The sequence below is a fragment of the Puntigrus tetrazona genome, chromosome 8 (assembly GCF_018831695.1).
Source record: "Puntigrus tetrazona isolate hp1 chromosome 8, ASM1883169v1, whole genome shotgun sequence".
Classification (NCBI taxonomy): Eukaryota; Metazoa; Chordata; class Actinopteri; order Cypriniformes; family Cyprinidae; genus Puntigrus; species Puntigrus tetrazona.
Window position 1 is genome coordinate 23,682,022 of NC_056706.1, and position 19,563 is coordinate 23,701,584.

Sequence of the window (19,563 nt, forward strand, 5' to 3'; positions counted from 1 at the left end):
ACAATCCATTGTTTTACAGTTATTGAGTTAAAAGGTTTGTTTTTACATTTAGGAACGATACTGCAAGAAATTCTCCAACATATATGCATACAGAAAAATATTCAGCTAAATTTCATAAAATTATACATTTTACCTATAATAAAAAAAAATTGCATAAAGGAAATACAGCTTATTTTTGTATCATTATACACTATTATATTTATTACTGATTCCCCCAAAAGCGTCGATAGATATTGATAGAGTTTATTTTCCTCTTACTAACGGATCCTGTCTGGACACAATGATAAACAAACAAACAAACAAACAAATAAATAGTGTAGGGGTAAAAAAAGCTTAAAAGTTGAACTTTCTTTATTTAGAATAAAATATTTATTTTCATTTTGGTTGTGAAAATATGTTCTGAAATATAGCTCTGTGAAATTAACCCATTAGGGTCATGATTTATTTTAAGGTTTAATTCTCATTATTGAGTATAACTGTTAACTACAACTTTTGCCTCAATACACTGCTTGTTAGTAATGTAGTTAAGTTCAACTTTGGGCAGAACTAAAATATTGTCATGCAGAACAAGGAAGTAATATGTGCTTAATAAATATGTCAATATGCTAGAAATAGGCCTTGTTGTAGTGAGTAGTTAATAGTGAGAATTGTTCCTTAAAATAAAAGTGTCACCTAAAATGTTTATTTTTACCTTACAATATACGACATGTGCAACAGAACACAGTTTTAACATTGTGCTTATTTAGTATCTGCAATTCTTTCGATGTTTGTGTAGCTGAAATTTAGACTACTGTCCTGCCTTCTTAAGGAAATGGCAGCTAAATGCCCTCTGGAACACAGCTTGAGCTTGACTCCAAAAATAGCTTTGATGCCATAGTTAACTCTCTAATTCTTATTTAACTCTTTAGCTAATTAAGTTCATGGAACCTAACTAAAGATCATTATTTGTAGAGCAATAAATTACTGTACTAAGAAATACTATTAAATGGAAACTGTGGCCTTTTTTAAATATTTGTTTGTATAAGGGTGTTTATTAATTTCATTAATATTATAAAAGGAAATCACAAATCAAATGAAGTGTCCAGTCATAAACTTTAGATTTATTTAATCTTTTAAATATTTCTCAAAAAACGAACAAACCATCAAACTGACACTTCAAACGTGGCTAGACAGAACAAAACTATAACAGCTGTAGTATAAATGTCAATGTTAGATGTAAAAAAACCCCTCTTATGAATACCAATGACAATAAAAACCTCTGCAGTTAACTTCTTAAGTAGAAATCCATCTGCTTTTTAAAACCTCTTAAAAACAACAATGCCATAAACAATTGGTAATAAAAGACAATCAAACTGAAAGATAAACAAAAGGTCCAAGAATTCACGTCTATAAATATGTCATTGATGAATGAAAAAAGGCTTTGATTATGTTCAGAAATTAAGGGTTGTGTGTTCTTAAATAACTCAAAACACAGCAAGAACACTAAGAGGGAGCATGTTCCTTGTTTTCCTATACAACAATTTTAATCATTTTCAATTAATTACGCAACACGCAGTATAAACCACCCAAAACAGATGATTTAAAACCTATTTCAGTGGTAATTTATGTCTTTGATACTCTCAGTTGTTAGTCATACAAAGAAGAAACAACGACAATTAAAAGTTACAAAATTCGAATGGCTTTAAATAAATGAATCTTAAAGAATTAAATCCAAAAGAGTTCAACAAAAAGCTCATTTTAAAAATGTTCAGAATACTTTTACATTTATTTTCAAAGGATGATGTATAGCACTTTGAAAACATATTGAATTAGCACACTTAAAGCCTGTGTGTATTCAACTGTTTGAATCTTGCACGCTCATTGAAAAGCTGATACATTCTGCTAAAATGACTGTAACCTTTCCATCACTTCTCCTTGTGAGATGTAGTGCTATCATTTCTATGCATTTATTGTTTTATATGCATGATAGCAATTTACAAAATAAACCTTGCAGCTGTTTGTAGGCTTTTATTTGCCTCTGTGTATTTGTATCTCTAAAGCTGTTCATGCCTATTAAATATTTAATTCAGCATGGTGCTATTAACTTTTCAAACTCGTTTCAAAATGATTGCAGCTCAACATTTGATTGTGTCTTCAGACATTTCTAGCAGTAAACTGCCTGCTGAACCACTTATAGCATCTCTAGATAATTGTGTATCATCCTTCAAAGTCCACCGAACCAGTCAGATGTCAAACATTTCAGCCTCCTTCTCTTTCCAGAAGGCAAAGCTTCGATCGATGTATCTAATAATTTCCTCATTGCTAAACTCTTTAAGTTCATAGATAAGCTTGATGGACTCCTCATTGGGCTCCTCTTTAATAATTGCTGGGCCTTGTTCATTCACAGTGTTAATGCATGGTGCTTGTGTCTGGGGGCTTTCCGCTGCTGCGGTTGCTTGCGGCTCTGTGTTTTCCGACTGAGGTGCATCCTGTGGTGCATGTGGTAGCTGAACTTCAGTACTCTTCTGTATTTCTGTATGATTTATAATAGTCTCAGCTGAGTTCTCGGAAGTGCCCTGCTGGGTGGCTGTTGCAGAGCCATCTGAGTGTTCATTAGGGACTTCTGGTGCTGAAACTATTGGCAGATCTGCTTCAGCTGGAGCGCCTTGTGCTATGTTCACCGATGCCTGCAGAATCTCCGGAGGCAGAATAAGCTCAGCTGCTTCCAGCAGCCCACTGCCCTCCACAGAGTCACCAAAATACTTCACCTTGATATCTTCGAAGCCATCCGACCAATCTCGCCTCCCGCTCTCGATGCTCTCCATGACCTCTCGGTGGAACTGGCGGATCACTTCCCACGGGTGGCTGCCTAGTCTGTCGAACATCTCGTAGCAAAGCAAGTGGCGAAACTTCCGTTCAGTGCGTGACATGTTCATCTCCAGAAGCTGGAAGTAGCCTAGCATGAAAAGGTCAAGGGTAAGACTCTCATATTGAACCGGGGACCCATTAATGTGGGGAAGGAAGTGCTCAGGCCAGTAGATCATCTGAGCTCGACTGAGCCTGCGGATCTGTCGAGTGGGCACCTGGCTCATAATGGTCCTCCAGTGGCCAAGAAGATTTCCCACCACCTGTCTCTGTTTCATGAAATACAGCAGCTGATCATCCTCCGTTTGCATGGTGCTGTCTGGCTTTGCCAGGTTGTGATAATACAGGGAATGGGAGTTGTTCTCCTCCACGCTCAGAGTCTTCCCTCTTCCTGAGCACTTGTAGGCTTCAGTCATTGTGTACTTCCTCCAGTGCTCCAGGAACAGAAACACAATCCGCTCCTTGCGCATCTCGATGCACTCCTGGACATAGCTCAGATCCGTTTGCACTTCTAGACTACGGGTGAGATGCTCTGAGGTTTGTGGATTCGTAAGGTGCTCTGAGGTTAGTGGGTTCGTAGGGTGCTCTGAGGTTAATGGGTTCGTAGGGTGCCCTGAAGTTAGTGGATTTGTAGGGTTGTCAGATGGTCCAGGCCCAGTGTATGTCAAAGGTACATGGGTCGGCGTTATAGGTTCCTCATTCACCAGTGGTAAATCTTGATCTATTGGCAACCCATCTCCGGTTTGTGAGAGGCTTTCACTTAAAGTGAACAGCAACTCGTCCTCCAGGATGGGCTCTGATGGGTAGCTGCATTCACTAACCGCAGGCAAGGACCTTGTCCGCTTGTATATGCGATTTGTTTTGTCGTCCTCATACTTTGACTGGCTGTGAATTTCATAATTGGCTTTCAGGCTCTTCACAGACACACCACACTGCTTAATCTCCTTCTCCACCTCCTCTCGAGTGGAGAATGACTGTGATCTGCCAATGTTTCCAGAGTTGGAGACCCCCGTCTGGCCTTTTCCGCTCTTCAGGCCTTCGTATGTATATCCATCATTGATCATTTCCAGAATATCAATCTCCTTTCCACCCAAAGTGGCGAGCAGAATGGCCATGCTTTTGAGCAGTGTGGAGATCTTGCTGCACCAGGCGGGCAAGTCTTCTGCTTGCCCATGAACCTGTTTGGGGTTGACAGAGAAGTGGTCTTGGTTCAAGGCTGCAGACACAGGGAGAAGTTGCTTCAGCTCTTGCTCCAGTTGTTCCAGCTCTTTCTCAACCTCTGTCACTTTGTGCATGACCTGGAGGTTCTCGATCTGCTTCTCAATGCGGATGAGGTCGTCCTCTGTCATCAGTTCTCCAAAGGGACCCAGTATAGCATTATGCACGTGTGAATAATGCCAGTCTTGGGCTTGATAGTATCCACTGGCAGCAAACTAAAGTAGGTTCAGAGGAGGATATAGAAGGGAACAAAAACAGAGGTGGGGTGCTCTTCAGCCTGTGGATCCGATGCGTTACATACACGCCTTTAAAGCCTCTTCACCCCAAACGTTTCAAACTTTACATGAATTTAGTGGTGCGATGATAATGCCTTGTTTTGACTCACTTTAGTTGACTTTACTTGCAAAAGAAGCTTCAGGGGAAAAAATAGTAGCTGAGTCTGGCAAGACTATTTGTCTTAGAAATGTATTGGATCTAGTAAACATGTGAGCCTGGACAACAAAACCAGTTATAAGGGTCAATAAATATACCCATACTGTTTAAGGTTTGTTTTTGTAGTCCAAGGTCAAATGTATATAAAAGGTATGCAAAATACTCTGGGTTGCTTTTAAATGATTGCCTATGGACACAATCAGTGAGAAGCTGTTTAATTTTACAAACAATCATTTCAATTTAATCCTCAGTTGGTAAAAAGGAGCAGGAAATATATTTTCTGTAAAACACTTACTGTGGATGTGCAGGCAAGCAGGCCATTGGATTTAAAAGTTGTTTTTTTTTGTTTTTTTGTAAAAGCACTTAAATATCTTATTAGTTACTATTTGAGCTATGACATTACCTAAACTCCCATTTTGAGTTTGGACTACTTTACGTTACGAGTTAAACAGAATAATATATGTGGATAAAGTGTGCATAACTCAGCTTCATGTAAATTTCATGTTTTGTTTATGCATCTTTTGCTGATATGCTTGTGCAGATATCAATCAATCAAAGAGTTTTTTTTTTCATATCATGAATGAGTTTGTACAGAGAGAGGCTTGGTAAGTAACAACAGTTTCATGACACCCTAATGTTAAAGACCTATGGCTATATACCGAAACTACCTATATATTTATATACAGGGCTGGCCACTTGTTTGCTAGACGTCCATTGTGTATTTAAAGTAATTGTTGTATTTTGTAAGTATATTTAAAATACATTCCCAGTCAGTTTTTAAACTGAGAGCAAGTCTAAATTAAATTCCTGCCATAGATGTTGTCCTCGTAGACAATCATTTGAAAGTTACCCAGAAATTTCCTTTAAGTGTGAAATACAAGTGTACTTTATTTGTCAATTACATTAACTCATGTTTCCAAGGGAATTGACTATATGCACAAGATCTAAAAAATAATAAATAAATACTGAGACGCTTTCAGGATGTTTACAAGACGTATGAAGGTAAAAGATATCAAAAGCGCTTAATGAGTACAATGAGCAAGAATGACCAACTGCACTTCATGCTGTAAGCTCCAGTTGCAGTGTGAAGGGGCTTTGCATCACACCACTGAATCCCCATGTAAAAACTTAGAGCTGTCATGCACCATCGCCAGTAAGCCACATTCAACTAATACTTCCTTAGTAAGTGTCAAACACACTTAGGCTTGTCTTGAGATGGTCACAACAGCCCCAAATTAAACACTGCATCACTCAACACAGAGTAAAAGAGAAGCCAGCCAAATGTCACACTGCAAAACATTCACTTGTAACCCCACCCGAGATGAAACTCGGACCAAAACTGAAGATTGGGTTTTATTTTTGGCTTTCAGACGGAGACTTACCATAAGCTGAAAACCTCGTCTGGGCAGTAATATTAAACTCTTAAAGGTCTAGTTTTACAAATCAGAGCCAACTGTAACTGTAGCAACCATGTGTTTGTTTTACCCGCCATTTGACTTTGCAGTCAAGTACATGCCAGAGGTCCAAATCAATGTGTTCACAATAAATTACAATATATGTAAAAACAGCAAAACAGTAAAAGGGATTTGATAATGCTATCTAAAGCAAGAATATGATGTCATGAAAAACAATGTTTCTTGGACAAAATATATACAAATATACTACTCAAACAATATTATTCAGTCATTGACAAATAATATCTCAGTCAAACACTAATTCTCCATCCTTGCAATAACAACGCATTTCTAAGATTTATGTGTGATGACAATTCCTGCTAACCACGCTCCTTTAGTTACCCACATATATCAAAACCTTTTTTAACTATTTATAACTATTTATGTAGATGTGAAAGATCACATGCGTAATTTTCACAATTAGTAGCTCTTGCATATAGTCTTTTAAAAGAGAAAACACGAACATCCCCATGCAGACACCCACTGTATCCTCCATGCAGAAATATATATAATTTGAAGTAATTAGCATTTTTCAAATCTAAAGAGGTGAAACTATAGCACTACTAAAACTACAGGAGGATAGGGCTGATGTCAGAAGCTGAGAAAGTGCGCTCATTTCCATGTATTCACTGTTCATTTTTCTAAACATCATTGTAGATAAGCATTTAAAAACAACTATTAACTGTGAGACCGGCTATGTTCAGAAGAGAATAAGCATAAATATGATTAATATGTATTTTAAATAAAATTTTATCTTAACATCACAACTTTTAAAGTCTTAAAATAGCTTACATTACTTTAAATCATCACAACTTAAATGGAATGTCAGTTAAGGTGCAGATTATGTATAAAGGCAATTTACATACTCTGCACAAAATACATCTGCTGCACAAACTGTAGTATGAACACTAATACGTTAGTATGCTATTCTGAACATAGCGATTATTAACATGCTCAAGGACCCCATGAAATGCCTTGCGCTGATGGATATCCTACTGAAACAGAGAGTGAGGTATAGTTTTTCCCCTGTTTTAACATCCCTGGAAATGCTGCTTATGAGTAGTTAATAAGGTTGTTGTTAAGTTTAGGTATTGTTTAAGATTAGGGATGTAGAATAAATAGACCAGCATTAGTTTTTTGGCAGAATGGTGTGATGTAAACTCTTTCTAGTTATTAGTAACTAGTAAACAATTGCTAAATATAAAGTCAGAATAGCAAGTTTATTTCTTAGAATTGTGAGTTTACAGAAGAAATTGGCTTCCATACTTAACCCTATGCAAAAACTATATAAAAACTTATTTACTATGAATAAGCAGCAAATTAAGAGTTTGTAGAGGGAAAACTCTTAATAGTAAATGTGTGTTCCTTGATTTAAGGTGTTATCAGACACACCAATGACTCTCATTCTGTTCCAAATCCGTAAGTAAGGTTCTTTCTTATGCTGAACACAAAAAATAAGAAATTTTCATTAATTTTAAAGAACCAGAAAATAGTTCTTTCCTCATTGACTTCCATAGTTGGGAAATAAATGGGTACCATCCACATTAGGGAAACTCAATGAGGACCATCAACCAGCATTCTTTAAAATATCTTTCTTTTTTTGCATTCCTTATTATAGAGCCTGGAATACATTAGGTGATTTTTGCCCCTATTTCCCTGATCTGAACAAGTTGACGTTAGTTGAGGAACGTCTGCAGTCTGCAGATTAATGCTGACAAGAATCCACAAAAAAATCTGGTAGTGTATGAAGGTCACATATTTTTTACCTTAACACTGATTCCATCCAGTCGAAGGTTATCAAACATGTATGATATTTTCAGCTGATTTTACAATTCTGCGTGAGTTTGCTGTTATCGGAAAAACGTAAAATTCTGCTTGGTGGTGTAATGTATGATGCAGTTTTCTTTTGTCACTATTTACAGAGTAGGTAAGTGTATGATGCCTAGTGTTTTAAAAATCTGTTCAGATTTTAAAAGTTGTGTACTGTATTCCAGACATAAGAAAGAAACATGCAGGTTTGGAATGACATGAGGGTTAGTAGATGATGACAAATTTTTCCTTTTTGGATTACCTATTACTTTAATCTCATGGGTTTAAAGCTACAATTTTGTTTCCAAGGGGTCTTTAAGTATGTTATAAAGCTGTAATAATGTTGACATTTTGGATAAGAGATGCACTGCCTCAGCTTGTGTTTAAAATACCCAGCTGCTTCATCACTCACCTTTTTCTTGTTCTCTTCCTCCTCCTGCATCTTCACCTGTAGTTTCCTCACCATCACCTGTCTCTTCCACTCAGGGATAGCTCGGCCCTGCTCGTCGTGTGTGGGCACCAGACTCTCCACGTCCACCACGCTGGACTTGCTCTGGATAGCAGTATTCCCGTTGACGGCAAGCTTTTCGCTGCTCAGTGAGGTGGGCAGGTTCTGGGGCGACCCGCCGCTGGTCGTGGGAGCGGGTGGAGTGGGTGGTGTGGGTGGGCAAGCAGGTGGTGGAGACTCTGGCTTTGCAGACTGGGTGTTGTTGGGTGGGGGTTTTGGCAGAGGCTCTGGCGGCGATGACGGACGTTCACCCTGAGTGTTAAAATGATCCATCAGAATAGAAAGTTTCAAAAATATAAACACGGTCAAATAAAATAATTAATTAAATAAAAACACTCTTAAAAATAGAAGTTTGGTTCTTTGTATGTAATGATTAGCATCCAATGATCTCATCTTTATTTTACGGTTACACCTATTACTAGAATATTAGCTGTTTATTAGTGATAGCACATATTAATACCTTATTTTACATCCTTAATCCTACCAAATATCTAATGTATACTTTTATAACATCGCAGTGACAGCTTTTGTACTTTAAAAAAAAAAAAAATTTATTCTATTTCTTGAAATTCTCAGCAAATTTAGGTAACTAAAAAAGATTTGAATGCTCCTCTGTCATTTCCTCAATTACGTAACTTTAACAAATGTTTGCTACTGTATTGCATCACCCATAATTTAGTTACACAAGCCTCACACTAGTGCCTGAATTATTCTGGACAATGGATTTGGTGTCAGATCACGGAGCTGCCCTTTTATAATGCTCCAAATTGCAACTTTATATCCTGAAACTGGATTATTTCATTATTTTTTGCGGCTGTAGAAGTTGCTATCCATATCCAGTTTGATCATTTAGCTTTTGTTTCTAGTGCAAACACTATTACATCACATCTCAATCCGGAACAGCAGTCACACTCAAATGAGAGATCAAAGGTTAACTCATTTCATGGGATAAAGTACTTTTCATTTATGAGATTTAACATCAGGAATAAACATAAAGCTCAAAGCAAGCGCATAAGTAAAACATTACAATAACAGCAATGTTCTTGACGGACTTCAGGAAACGCAACCTCATATTGAAAGGCTCTCCAAGAAATGTTTTCACTTTATAGGTAAGAAGTAAATCACTGAAATTAAGTGAGCGTGACCTACATTGTTCCCTGTTGTGCCGCTGTTAGAGAAGACGGTCGTGTAGCCTTTACTCTGAGGTGTTGGCTTCAGACTCTTCCCAGCTTTAATTTCGGCCAGAAGCTCAGAATTATCTCCAGTGGGGGACATCATGTTGAAGGATTTATTGCCTGTGATAAAGACAGGGAATCTGAGCCAGGATGGATAGATGCATGAAGAGAAAGAGAGAGACACACCGGACAAGCTTCTCCCCTAAATATTTAATTCAAAACCCCAGACGTCTAAACAGATGTCTAAAGCAGTCAGTAACTCATGAGCTGGTTCTAAATAGTTACCAATGAAATGAATCCACTCACAGAAAAGACTCAGGTAAAGCTCAGTTTGAAAAAAAAATGACCAAAGAAAAGATCAGGCCTTTGTTGAAGTCTCAACCAATAAAATAATTTCACGCCTACAACGTATTGCTCTGACCACTGCTATGTATAATATAATATGCATAATTCTTTACAGCAAATTTGGTCAATCTAACTGAAAGAATGGCTGTGGTTGGCAAATGAGGACAAATGGGATTTTATGAGTCTTATGAAAATATGGAACTCATTCAATTAAAGACTGTTATATAACATAATCTACTTGACCAAAAGTGGCCTCCTCTTTAGTCCCATAATACATTACAATGCCAGGAAACAAAAGGTTGTTGTACCCAGAGATCTTTCGACAATCTTAAAAAAATCCACACATTCCTTTTGCTGCTTTAACACAATTTTGCCCACTTATATTTACAAAAGTAACAATGCGAAAAAGAAAAAGAAATTAAGAAGTAACTTAGTTACACTTTGAAATAAAGCATAAATCCCTTAAAAAGTACATTTAAATAAATAAAAAAGAAAAAAAAATTATAACTAAAACATATGATTTCAACTACTCAAACTATTAACGTCATTAATTTTCTTATTCAAACTACACAATAGTGCTAACGAAATAATCAAGTAAATGCACATCACCTGTTTTAGATTTAAATCTCCAGCGTCTCGTAACAGTCGTGCTGTTTGCTATTGTTTTGTCATAGCTGTAGTCATGAAAAAGTCTTCTCTGAGTGGGAGAAGATCTACAAACTCTCCTCTCTTCCCGCAAGAACAAAAACCACTGCGTTCACTTACTGCTGGTGGCTCATCACAGTTGGGGGAAGTCTGAACGGATCAGCGGTAATCAACTCTGACAAGAGACGGCTGCCAAATTGGAGCTGGATTTGAAGTCCACTCACTGACCTTACGTCCTCTCCTCACTCTCACTGACCCTCCTCCTGACTCACACTTCTTCCTCCGATCAGCCGTCCTCCAGCTTTCTAGCTCACGGCCGAGCGAGTGGATTAACAGAGTCTCACATCACGCTGAGCAACACATAAACGTGACAGAACCACAGGCCTGGAAAAAGCCTGTTTCTCTCGGTGCTCTTTACATAAGATGCTTATAATTCCATTCATACCCTACAAATGACCATTCAAAGACATTCCCCACGATACATAAATAAATGAACAAACCATACTTAGCTGCTTAAAACTGGTCTAGTCTTAATTATCTTATAGAAAACCTCTTCAAAACCAGCAAACAAGACCAGCTAAGAAAAAAATTAATGAATAATAAAATGGAACTAGCCAAAGAATACACAGATACGATAGCAAAACTTTTAAAGGCATGTGTGTGCAAGCTCTGCTTCTGCATTTATTTGTTTGAAAATACAGTAAGATTGTGAAATATTGTTACATATTTAAAAATGAACGCAAAGCTGAAATTTCACCATCATTACTCCAGTTTTTAGTGTCACATAATCCTTCACGATATGCTAACTTGCTGTGTGGGCTTACTGAATGAAATCCAACATGACAAAAAAATTCATATTAAACTCTGAAGAATCTAAAACCGCTGAAGAATTCATTTCTGCATTCTAATAATGTATTGCCAAATACTGCTGGTAATTGTAGTGTAAATAAGCACAGAAAGAAAATCATTATCAAAACATTATTTATAATATTTTAAGATACTTTGCCCAACATTACCTATTACAAGTTAAAATAAATAATCATACAGCTTAATAAAAAAACTACATACGTTACCTTCAACCTTGACTTGGCAAATCTTCATTTATGGCCTGTAGCTAAATATTACTTTAATATAACTTAAACAAAGGCAATCAGAAAAAACGTATGCCTGCAGAAAAAGGAGGATCAGGATGTTCACAATAGCTGTGTGTAGTGAGGAATGATGTGGCGTAGGATGAAGGTGCTGCGTTGATGGCAAAGCAAGTCAATAAGGCCGCCCACTGTTTACACACCTTTATGCTCATTCATTAAGGCATGACGCACTATATGCGGACTAATGCCAAAATATAGCGCTTTAATAGAACTCAACAGATTATTCAAAATGTAAAATGGTTGTGATGCCACACAGATTTTTATATGAATGAGTCAACATGAAATAAAAATTCACACCATATTTACTTAATCATATTGTGTGTGGTTCATCAGTTCCCTGTATTTCATGAAATTGCATATTTCATGAAAACATAACAGCTTTCTCTGTGTCTAAAACAACTTTCCTTATTGTCTGATGTCATCAAGCCCTCTTAGTTGTCAACCAATCACCTGGCTTCATTCTGGTATGGCCGCGCCCACTTTAAATAGTTATTTACAAAATAGAAAAGTTCCATCTATCAGTTTAATCACTGTTTCACTCAGAAAACAGTATTGGGTGTCACATTATTATTAACTTTACAAGAAAACAAAGTTAACTAAGTTACCTCTTAAAAGTTTTCCCTTTTATTCACTGACTCCTCTCCTAACCCATGTTAGGAGAAATAGAGAGTAAGTTGTAAAGTTTCGTCCTTTAGCCTGAGGTTTATTGATTTTACTTTTGACGAGAAAAGAGCTTTATAGTTTTCTGTTATTAAAAGTACAGAAACAAGCCTAGCTCAGGTGACAAAAATAATGTAATGCAATAATGTAATGTAATTTTACTTAACCCCAACACTCTGAGAAATACATGAGTAAAATTGGCTGTGAATGTCATTTCATATTGACTTTATTGTATTTGTGATAAAGTGGGGTAGGCCATAAAATGACCTCACTCGCCGCACAATTTCATCAATCACACTAGCTATATAAACAATCACAGCTAATGTGCCAGAGTCCCCGTAGCATCTGGGAAATCTGTGGGCTGATCGCAACTGAGATCACAGAAAAATCACACTGGGTGCTGTGGTTTCTTTGGCTATCTGAAGTGAGAGGCATATATTAAAAAATACTAGATTTATTCAGCTTGTGGTCCAGTAGCCAAATAAACGGCACACTCAAATCTCTCGATTAAGAGAAAAATAAGAATAGGAGTGAAGAATGAGACATCAATACTAACACACACGTAATGAGGCTGGGGGAAAATACTTACTCTTCCTCTGTCGAAGTGTTTCTGGAGCAGGGGTGACAGAGGGAGACAGACGCGTAGAGGAGAGATCCCCTTCTTTAGAGCAATTGCGTCATGAAAAGAGAAGAATACGGAAAGCCAGAAAGAGTCCATGCAAAGGAGAGGAAGAGAGACAGGTCCAGGCAGACAGGTGTGGTGAAGACAGACGCAGAGGATTAAAGGATGACAAATACAGGAAGGAAAGAGAGATGAACAAACAAAAAAACCAAACACAATGAAACACAATACTGTTTCAGCAACCTGTTTGCCATTTACTACAGTACATACAACTATGTAGTTGTAGTTTTTTATTAACTTGTGGTCAAGGGTGATCTATAGGTAGCTGAGAGACATACACTTGTTCTATCTGACTGAAAATCTAGAATGCAGGCAATTAAACACTAGATTTTTACATTGTCTAACGTGTTTGCTTATAGAAAATTTGCCTTCACACTGCTACAAAAATCTGCGTTATGCTATATAATAGATTGATATAACAAGATATGATTTATTTGAATATAATTTAAAAGCATTCACCAATCAGTCTTCACTTTCATTTAGTGATTATAAAACACTGTTTTAAAAAATGTTTTAATAAATAAGCTTTTTAATGATATATATAGGCCTCTAACATTAGCTTGCTCTGTTCTTTTTTATTCAGTTTTTACAATGCATTAATAATAATAATAATAAATCTTGCTATGTATAATACGTTAAGCTAAGGTGTGATTATGTTAGGTTGAGACTGTTAGCATTTGCATATTAATGCTCTTTTGTTGATTTTCATTGCTTCCAATGTCCTCATTTGTAAGTCGCATTGGTGTCTGCCAAATGATTAAATGTAAATGTAAATAAATAAAACACGTTATATTAGGTGGCCTTAACTACTATATACTTAGACCAAAAAATAAGTACTTTTGGTTCATATTGTATTTCAAAACACTTTTGCTGTTATTGAGGTGGGATATGGGTAAGGTTAAGGACAGGTTTGGTATTATAAGTTTAAGGGTGGGCTAAGGTTTAATGGCGCAAAAATGTATTACAGATATAGGTATTTTTAAAAATATAAGTACAATGTAAAAACATGTATGTGCACAATAAATGCGTTTTACCAAATTATTAATTTAAATGTAAGTACATAGTAGTTAAGGCCACCTAACATAAAGTGCACCACTAATATAAAAGTAACCAGTAACCGGTAGTGTATATGCAGTAATTATAATGATCATCTCAACTAATCTCATCTCATCTTAGCTCCCTTAGTTACGGTGATTGAATTAAGAGATTCCTGATTTCGCCTTAAAAAATGGTACCAATTTTTACAAGAGTAACTAGGAAATCACAACAAATGTGCCAAAGGAGGTGTAATTCCACAGCCAGCACTACATTTCCCCAACATAACACTGAATTGTACAACACATCACGGATATTGTCTTGTCTCGAAGACATGTCAAGTATCTCTCGGAGGAAGAACAATTAAGTAAATGGCAGAACACAAAACCGATTCAAAGTAACAATAGCCCATCCGCATTAATTTGTAAACAGACATTGGAAGGAGCAGGCCGCCAGATCTCACGTTAACAGGCAGGAACTTCGTTTTTTTTTTTTTTCAATTTACCTTGTGGCTTTTTCTAAGACTTCCATCTTGTGCTTGCAGAGAGCACTTGGTGATACTGAGAGTTGGACTGAACATGGACAGGTCTACTGATATCCACAACATCTGCTTTGAATAAACGGTTTAGTATTGCAGACTAAACAGCATGAATATTTTACATTGGATGTTAGATTGGTTGCACATTCACCCATGACTGAAGATCTAAGCAAATACTGATACGTAAACTAAAGTTTGACACCAGTGAGCTCACACCAGTCATGTTAAATATTTTCATATTAAATATTTAAATACATTTAATAAAGGGATATTCTCTGTATACAACATTCAGTCTGACAACATCTGAGACATACTGTCATATACCACATACAGTGATTCATTTGCCAACGTTTGACTTTATATGATTATGATTTATTAACCGGCTTTGAAGGATTGTTTTGGCCAAAACTATTTTCTGTGGTAATCAGCAGCATTTCAAAGATGTTATCAGTAGTATTTAACTGAAATTTAGCTTGTATTTAGTATTTAGCTTGAAATATTTCTTTAGGAGTACAAGTACATTCTGGATTTTGCATAATGGGCACAATTAGATTCAGTTTTATTCAGTTTTAATTTTATCTTGGCCCAATAGATCATCTGGTGATTATGAAGCTTGTTTGCATTTTTGAGAGGCTGGGATGTATGAAAATTATACAGTGGTCAATTGATTTTGGTGGTCTTTGCTCATCTAGGCTGCATTTATTTAATTGAAAAACTGTTAAAATTGTAATATATTGTGAGATATTGTTACATATTTAAAATAACTTTTTTCTATTTAAAATAATTAAAAAAATTACTCATTACATTCTGATATACTGATTTGCTGCTCAAGAAACATTTCTGATTATTATCTATGATAAAAACGTACTGCTGAATTTTTTTGTGGAAACCTTGGGTTAAGCAAATGGTTTTTTTATTTCAGTTTTGAATAGCCAACACTTGTTAAGGTAGTTGTTAAGTTTAGGAATTGGGTAGGATTTGGTATGTAGAATAATTAATAAATAATAATTAGTAATAATATTACTACTAATAAATGGCTAACGTTATAGTAATATGCATTCTAATAAGCCCCTCAAAATAAAACAGACTTAAAATAAAGTGTTACCGAAATTTCTATCCATCAAAGAACTTTAAAAATAAATAAATAAATATTTTCAGAAAAATATTAGGCAGCATAAATAGTTTTTATTATTAATAATTGAGCACCAATAGTAACTGGAAATAACTGACCAGCAAATCAGCATAGAAGAATGATTTCTTATGGATCATGTATTGATTGAGTATTGATACTGAAAATTCAGCATTACATCACAGGAATAAATAGCATTGTAAAAATATATTAAATTAGAAAATAGTTATTTTAAATTGTAAACAGATTTGACCATATTCCAAAAGAATATTCTAAAAGTATAATATATAAAAAATAAACTTGACCGGTAATGTATTTTGTGCAATCTGTTAGTGCAGTGGCATAACAAGGATGTATCTGTCATCACTTTGTGACACTAATACTCCTGCCTTCCAGGGATAGGAGAAGATTAAAGGGGTCATGCTATGAACAAAGGGTCAAATGAGTGAAAGGGTGGAATGCATAACCCCTAAGAATTGTTTTAGTCTATTATAACTTAAGGCCTTTATGAATCTTCAACGATATTCACAATGGTCACATTCATAAAGGCAATCTCTGTATGTTAGGGTAACAGGTATTTCTCCATCAGCCTATACAGCTGTATCAGGTGTAGATCACTGTCTACACTGCCATCACTAGCTTCCACATGGCATCGTTGCTTATTATGCAACGTGATTTGCTTAAAGCTGAGCCGTGGTCAGTTTTGTTGCATCGCAAATGGTTTCTGTCGATCACGTCACCTCAAATCGCTAACTCTCTCCCTGAAAGGGTTTAAATCACTTTTCACTACAAATTGCTGTTAGTTTGAATGCCATCTTAAAATCTGTTTTATTGAATGGCAAAGTACAGTATTGGCCAGCGTTACAATATCAGAACACTAGTATTTTTACCAGCTAAAATTGGTTTTGATTCAGTTGCTTATTTCTAGCTTTTCCTGTAGGGTTTCAGTAGTGAATATTCGTTTAATTTTAATAATTCAGTGCGATTTTTGTCTGACGACAGTCAGAGCTCCACACAGAGATCTGCTCATTATCAGCAGTCTGTCTGGAATGACATGAATAAACAGAACAAACTGAGACAGACTAAATCCAGAAGAACTGTGCCAACGTCTCCAAGATGCTTCAGGAAACCTATCTGCAAAGCTACAGTACTGTTAAAGGTACACTCCACTATTTTTGAAAATAAGCAAATTAGTTTAGCGTTTTAGCGTTTTTGAATCCATTTAGCCAATCTCTGGATCTTTTGGTAGCACTTTTTGCTGGAACTTAGCATAGATTGTTGAATCTGATTAGACCATTAATATCTTGCTCAAAAATGACCAAAGAGTTTCAATATTTTTTCAATCATTTTGGCCACTACTGTAACTGCAACAGAAGGCTTGTGTTATGTATTCATTTTGTATTTGGAAATATGCAATGAAAATTAAGAATTTCAATGCATGGCCAATGCAATGATATAATTGCTTCATACTGCCATTTTCTTATAGAGTGCTTAAGCGGAGAAAGATCAGTACTCACTGCTGGAGGAGGAAGACATGCGGCGCTGGGCAGGGGCTGGTGCAGAGCTGCTGGGTGGAGGAGGAGGGGGCAGCTCTGAAGGAAGAGGTGGAGGAGGAGGAGGAGTCGGGATGAAGGTGCTGGCGGGTGGAGGAGGTGGTGGAGGAGGAAGGGGTAGATCCTCTGTGTTTCCCGTTCCGTTCTCAGGAGCAGGCGCTGTGTCTGCCGCTTCCTCCAACAGTGCAGAACCCTGTAGAGTGAACAGGGAAGAGTACCGAAGGTTTCATTGCGTAAGTATTTACTACAGATGACCCAACAATGAAAATGCTCTCATCAATTTGCTCAACCTCATGCAATCCTGGGTTTAGGACTTTTCTTTGTTCAGAAACACCATTTGTAAAGAACCCTTTCTGTGAGTCGACATATTGCAAGTGAATTGGCGGGCAGAATTTTGAAGTAGATGAATGTTTAGAGTGAAACAAGAAGTGTGTATAAAAAAACACAAATATTATAAACTTTGATTAGACTTTTTCACTATAAATCATCACTTCTGATGAACTGTTGCAGTCACATTTATGAGAGGGTTGAGGTTACGTTTGACTTACTGTACATGATTACTGTATGCAAAGCTTCCTAACATGCTTACATGTACATCAAACACACTGGATCCTCTCTTGAATGTGCATATCAAGTTTGTCAAGAAGCAATTCATTTTTTTTAAATACACCCATTATTTCGCTTCAGAAAAGTCACTGATTCATCCACTGGGCTTGTCCAGATGTCTATGTGTGCTTATAGAAGCAGCGGCATTCTGGCGTCCATTCATTTGTATTATGTAGGGTTGCACAGATATATATTATTTTGCTAGAAAAAGGTGAAAGATTTGTGTTCATATACGTATATATAGATAGATAGATAGATCACTAAGCAAGTAAGCTAATTGTCCAGCTGTTTCTTCATACGTGGTTTTGTGGAAGGAACATTTGTTTGTCTTATCAATAGTTGATTGGGAAAAATGGTTGAGAAACTTAATAAATAATAGTTTTGAGGGCAAAAGTGGCATATAAACCAATCATATTTTTTATGAAGCCAAAATTCAAAAGTCTTTAAATGATCAAAATAATTAAGACTTTGCTGAAAAAGCAAAACATTTTTAAGGTAAGTGGTTGCAATCAGTTTATTTTAGCTACATTTAAATAAACACATTTAGTCGACTGTCAACATTTTTTTTTAAATGCTAAAATAAACTACCTTAAAAATTATTTTAAAAATTTTTGTAAAATGCCTTTTAATATATTTCTAAAACACCCATCTTCACTTCACTTTTTACACCCACCATATGCATTGCAGCTGGTAATGAATACATAAATAGATCTAATTGAATGGTTTGCTGTGATGAAAGGACATCTGTTAAGCTAAGAGCCTTCACACTCAGCATCTCCAGAGACCACCCCTACAACTGACGCTGAGTAAACAAGCCCTGACCTTTCACCCCACGCACCCCCACCTCCTGGACGCGTGCCACACGTGCCCTTTATCCCCTCCTCTCCTCATCATGATCAGTGTCTCCAGCATATGGTGCGTTTCATGTCACACGCATGTCCGTGTTAATGGGTCATTACACAGAGGGACATGTGGAGAGCCATCTGGTTCAATCAAGTGGCCAGACGCCCCACTGGGCATCTAATTGGCTCAATGAGGATTAGATCTGATAGCAGAAAGGAGCCATATGAAATGCTGATATGTATTCTGGATCACACCGTGCATGTTCATCACAGAGGAAAATGTTATAGCTCCTAAAAAAAATTAATGGAGCTCCTCTTTATTCAAGAATAAAATTAGCATCAAAGTATTGCTAAAATTTCTCATTAAGAAAAAGGGCATGCAAAAGAGACAATTGCTGACATACAAATTAGCATGGCTTGGATAATGGATTTCTAAGTTAAGTGTCTCAGATGTTTCTCTTTAAACTCCTTAGGATTACTTCAAGTCAAGTCTAGTGAAGTCACCATGATTTATATAGCACAACATTTTTGTCATCATTTACCCATTATGTTGTGTATACCCTCTTTGAAAAAACTACTTAATTTCACAAAAATGACAACCAAATGACAAGAGTGAATTATTTCTAAAGTAAAATGCCTGAAATAGTCTTTTCTTACAATATATACTCCCATAATCTTTTATTTGCAACTTAAGCAGACTGTAAACCAAATTTTAACCAAAAAACCAAACACTTTATTTCGATAGTCCACTTTAGACATTCTACTAACCGTAAACAACTAAATGTCAACTAGCAGTCATTAGTAAACTGTCTGCCTAATATCTTCTAACACTTTATTTCGATGGGTTCACAACATACTGACTGAAAGTTTGCAAGTACCTGTTAATTTATTCTACTAAACCTAAACCTACCCTAACAGTCTACTCCAAAAGTTAATA

General features: G+C 36.4%; 1 protein-coding gene across 1 annotated transcript in view; it reads right to left on the reverse strand.

Annotated features, from left to right (window-relative positions):
* The window catches only part of espn (espin), a 52,648-nt gene that overhangs the window by 4,242 nt on the left and 28,843 nt on the right, over window positions 1-19,563 (reverse strand). Inside the window, 4 exon segments of the mRNA XM_043246393.1 lie at window positions 8,170-8,517; window positions 9,415-9,560; window positions 12,831-12,902; window positions 17,143-17,371. Of these exon segments, the coding sequence (XP_043102328.1) occupies window positions 8,170-8,517; window positions 9,415-9,560; window positions 12,831-12,902; window positions 17,143-17,371 (795 nt within the window).